At 26.2% G+C, this 5,435-nt stretch overlaps 1 protein-coding gene across 1 annotated transcript in view; it reads left to right on the top strand.

Moving 5' to 3' along the window:
* The window catches only part of LOC105450651, a 5,219-nt gene extending 112 nt beyond the window's left edge, over nucleotides 1-5,107 (top strand). The window contains exons 2-7 of the mRNA XM_011690580.1: nucleotides 3,329-3,423; nucleotides 3,700-3,846; nucleotides 3,966-4,055; nucleotides 4,356-4,576; nucleotides 4,648-4,807; nucleotides 4,896-5,107. Coding sequence (XP_011688882.1) covers nucleotides 3,329-3,423; nucleotides 3,700-3,846; nucleotides 3,966-4,055; nucleotides 4,356-4,576; nucleotides 4,648-4,807; nucleotides 4,896-4,960 — 778 coding nt within the window. The 3' untranslated portion in view covers nucleotides 4,961-5,107. The remainder of the gene's footprint in view (nucleotides 1-3,328; nucleotides 3,424-3,699; nucleotides 3,847-3,965; nucleotides 4,056-4,355; nucleotides 4,577-4,647; nucleotides 4,808-4,895) is intronic.
* The last annotated feature ends 328 nt before the right edge of the window (nucleotides 5,108-5,435 follow it).

The following is a 5,435-nucleotide window of genomic DNA, read 5'->3' as shown; positions in this document are numbered from 1 at the left end:
ACAAATTGTGATTATTATTATAATTAATTATATAAGGAATCTGTGCATCATACACGTGTTGCATGAAAGTATGTGTGTTTTGTGTGTTTTATATAAATATTGATAATATGTTGTAATGTTTCTGTAAGTAATGAAAAGTAAATTACAAAAAAATTACAATTTTTTTATAACAAAAGTGTTAATATGCGTTTCTGTACTTTATTTATATTTATGACTTACTAATTTTAATAAAAAACTTTTTTTATAAACAAATATTGGTACTAATACATATACATTGAGCAAATACATACTTTTACTGCTTTTTTGTAAAACATCCAAAACGGGCTCATGAAAAGATAAATACCCAGCAAACCAACACATAACTGTTATATAACTAAGGGAGCACATGAAAAGAACAATGTTATGTATCATTGTTATGTGGATGAAATGTAAATATTACGTAATTTTGAGGACAAATTTGATTTTCAGTACGAACAAATACCGAATATAACTGCTATGTAGCATAGACATAAAATAGATGTATATGTATTTACATATATAGTATACATCCTACTTATAAATTATCAGTGGTTGCTAAATGGTTATGGCTAGTTAACCTCTATTGCTGTTTGTTTGCATAGGCATATGCAGCAGTCTGTATGTAAGGTAAAATACAGATTATAAATCACTTATTTTTCTCATAATTCTACATATATCATACTTTGTTGAATGAAAAATTAATCTTGCAGTTAACAAAAATGTCAAAAAGAAAAGATTTTTGTAACTTATCATCTCGGCAACAGCGTCGACGTGTACTTAACCTTACAAATAAAATTTTAATATCATCAAATTCATTAGATAATAAATCCGATGAGCCAAACATAAATGTATCGACAAATTTTAATAATGCCCTTTCAACTCTTAACAATAGTATAAATGATGATATTGAAACTGACAATGAGAATAATGATCAAGATATGACGCACAAAAATAATTATAATAATATTTTCGAAATTGCAAGTAACAGTAATTCATCTATCGAAAATGATGAAAATTTTGCTTTCGATGTACAAAACGATTTGAAAACATTTGATATTGCTTGTGATATACGCTCCTGGATTGTGAAACATAATATAAGTTATGCAGCAACCAACAATCTTTTAGAAATTTTAAATAAACATGGGCACAAAAGTTTGCCAAAAGATGTGAGATCTTTGATGAAAACACCACGAAATGTGCAGTTAAATATTATACATTTTCCCAACGAAGGGAAATATGTACATTTTGGTTTAGAAGAAGGCATCAAAATTTCAATATATAAACATTATGTCAATTTACCGCAACAAATTAATTTAAATTTCAATATAGATGGATTGCCTATATCGAAAAGTTCCTCTGGACAATTTTGGCCTATTTTAGCTGCTCTAGTAGACAGTACTTTGTATACAGAACCATTTCCAGTTGGAATTTATTATGGTAAAAAAAAACCGGATGTAAATGTCTTTTTACAGCCATTAGTTACAGATATATTGCTTATAAAAGATAATTGTGGGATATATATTGGTGAAAAACTTATTCCTGTAAAAATAAATGCTTTAATATGCGATGCTCCAGCAAGGGCTTTTATTGCTGGAATAAAAAATCATACAGGATATTTTGGTTGTACAAAATGCATTTGCGAAGGTGAATTTATAGAAAATAGAGTTGTTTTTCCAGATCTGAAATGTTCTCTTCGAACAGATGCTTCTTTCAAAAACAGAATGCAACCTGAACATCATCATATAACATCTATTCTTGAAAATACAGATATTGGCATGGTGTCTCAATTGCCCTTGGATTATATGCATTTAGTGTGCTTAGGAGTTATGAAAAAATTATTACAAATTTGGGTACGAGGCAAAATGCATGTTCAAATAAAATCACATATACTACAAAGTATTTGTAATGAATATGTAAATATGAGAAAATTTATACCTAAAGAATTTGCTAGATATCCACGAAGTTTATTTGAAATTGACAGATGGAAAGCAACCGAATTCCGTTTATTTTTACTATATACAGGACCATTATTATTAAAAAATGTTTTGCCATTACGTATGTATGAGCATTTCTTATGTTTAAGTGTATCGATAAGAATACTTTGTCACCCGCGTCTTTGTATTAATATGCGACAATATGCACAGAAATTATTATTTTGTAAAAAATTTTGGTGAACTGTATGGAATGCAACATATTTCATATAATGTACATAATCTTATACATCTTCCAAATGATGTTGCTTTATTTGGTCCATTGGATTCATTCAGTGCATTCAAGTTTGAAAATTTCTTATATAAATTAAAGAGAAAAGTACATACGGAAAAAAATTATTTGGAACAAGTTTCCAACAGATTATACGAAGCAACTCAAATTGTACAAAAGGATAAAGTAAAAGTATATCCTATTATTCATTTTGCAAATGCACAAAATGATTATATCAAGAAAATAGAATTAGAAGGATTCAGCATTTCTACAAAAGAATTTGACAATTGCTGCATTCTACATGATGGCTCAGTAATCTTTGTGGAACAAATTTCATATCATGGTCATATTTCTTTGTCAGGCAAATCTGTTGCAAAAAAGAAATCATTTTTTGATACACCTAGTGATTCTACTAATTTATCTATTTTTTTAATATCTAAAGCTGACATGTTTGCCATCGATTTAGTTAATATAAATCAAGTATGTGAAAAAGGCATTATTATTAAAGTAGGAATTGAGGAGCTTGTAATATTACCTTTTATACATCATTAAATATAATATACTTAAGATAAATTTTACTAATAAAAAAATAATATGAAACTTTTACATATATGTATATATGCTTTACATTATATAGTCATACAGTTTTATTCTTTTATGTAATATTGCATTACTATAGATTTGCAGTTTATATCTCAGAACGCATTTAGAATTTGCAAAGTGAAAAAAAATGTCTTTGTACGCCGTAGTGCGCTTTATAAAAGATAATGATTTTTCTGAAGTGCCATTATCATGGCTTAATGAAGAAAGAAATCAATGTTGGTGGCCTAAAGTTAAAAATGTATCACAATTTATTAATCGAAGTGTGATACCTGATCCAACAACATGGGAAAATTATGATGTGGAAATGCAAGGACTGTATGGTACTGATATATGTATTTAATAGTAATTTTATGTTAAATTATATATAGCTGTTATTTTTATAAAAATATTATTAAAATTGAAATTATATATAAATTTTTATGTAAATAAGAATTAATATTTCACAGAAACTTTGCAGTTAGCACGAAAAAAGGCTAATGTGATAACAATTGCACGTCTGCTGAAGAGAGTTTTATTTGTCGTGGAAAAGGCCAACGAAAAAGAAAAAAAAGGCTTTGTCAAGCGATAGCGAAACTTCAGAAGATTTAGAATATTCTAAAAGTGAGTAAAATGAGGATAAACTATTCATTTCTTTTCTTTTCATATTTTTATAAGTTAATCAATTCAATTAAATATAACTTGAATTAATAAAAATAAGTGTAAAAAGTAAGAATTATTTAATATAAAAATAAATGTTGCATGATTATTAATGTTTTATTACAGATTATGAACCTCCTCCTCGATTAATATCAGAAGAGAACAATCTAACGAAATCTAAAAAACGTCAGAAAATTTCAACTTCTAATGTGTCGTATGATAAGGACTCTTTTTCTTTAGTTACAGGAAATATTTGTGATACAGAACTTTTGTGTACATTACCAAGCAATGAAAATAATCAAAATAACTGTAATATTATATCAATGAGTGATATTCCTATTATAATAGCGCCTTCAACACATGTATCATCACAACTTGAAACAGCAGGTATACTGTGCTTTCTTTTTACATGATATATATATATATATATACCTGTATATATATATATATATATGTGCATATGTGTATACGTTTATATTATATTATATGTTTGTATAATTCAATAGCAACTCATCATAAAGAAATTGCATCTATTCAAAAACCAGTTACTACTTCACCTACTACCTCAAATAGTAGTACTACCTCAGATGACTATAGTAAGAAAAATATGTTCAAATATTTACATAATTAACATTTTATTTTTTTTTGTATATTATTAATTGTAAGCTGAGTACACACTTACCGAATAAACAGCAAACGCAAATGTTCTAAAATTCGCATTTGTGTTCGTAGATTAATTTCGTATATTGTTGGTTATTTTTCTCAGTTGCATCGAAAAAAAAAGTATATAAACAATCTACGAATACGAACGCGAATATCTGAATGTTCGCGTTCGCTGTTTGTTTGCTAAGTATATGTATCCTGCAGCTTTACATGTATATTGTTGTATATTGCAGACAAAATACAACAACGTATTCTACAAGAATGTATATTAATAAAAATGTATACAAAAAGTATTGATGCCCGATTGAAACGTCTGGAGGATGGAAAAATAAAGGAAAAAAATAATTCCTACGAAGAAGTGCAAATAATTCAAAATCAATTGCCTTTAAAGACAATTGATCAAATATCTCATTTCGATCAAACTCTGGAGAATGAAAACGTTAAAAAAGCATTTGTATGTTCTTATAATAATGTATATTGTAACCGCTAAATTTTATTATTTTTCAAAATTAATACTGTTTTCAGATAATGTTTATTAAACGAATTGGTGGTACTAACTCAATAAATAACGTTAAAGAAATCTTAAAAAGAATTTTTACTAACGATCTTGGAACACAATGTAGTTGGTTAGGTCAACGAAATAATTTTAAAATATGCGATCTGTTACTAATAGCAATAATTAAAGGTACATATTTATTTTCACTTTTTTATGGGATCTTAAATTTGTATATACAATTTATTATTTATATTTTTACTTATGTAAATTTTTTCAGATGTAGTATTATCAGTACATAATGATTTTCAAGAAATACATTTTTGCAAAGCTGTAAGCGAATGATTCAGGCTCAGTAAATTACGCCTTTCAAGAGACCAAAAGCATAGACATGAGCAAGATACACAAACAAACGCTGATAATCCTCTTAAAGAAAATTAAAATAAATGATGTATATTATACATTATTATATACATTTATATACTTCTGCATGCATACGTATTTATAATATGTAATAATATATACTTCATATTTTATTTTATATACTAAAACTTTTTAAAATTTAAATATTTTGATACTTACTCAATTTTTCTTTTAAACGCAACATTTGAGATATTACTGCAAATAGAGTTTTTTGTTTTATTTTTAAAAGAATGCATATTTTTAATTAAAAAAAAGTTTTATTATTTTTTTATTTAATAAAAAATAATTATTAAAGAACAGTTATTACATATATAATACATATAAAAAAAAAAGTTTTGTTAATTTACATATAAAGAAAGAAAGTTTTGTTAATTACTCAAATTTTTATTTGCACTTT

This window comes from Wasmannia auropunctata, unplaced genomic scaffold, assembly GCF_000956235.1.
Source record: "Wasmannia auropunctata unplaced genomic scaffold, wasmannia.A_1.0 LD336059.1, whole genome shotgun sequence".
Taxonomy (NCBI): domain Eukaryota; kingdom Metazoa; phylum Arthropoda; class Insecta; order Hymenoptera; family Formicidae; genus Wasmannia; species Wasmannia auropunctata.
This window is presented reverse-complemented; position numbering and strand designations above follow the sequence as displayed.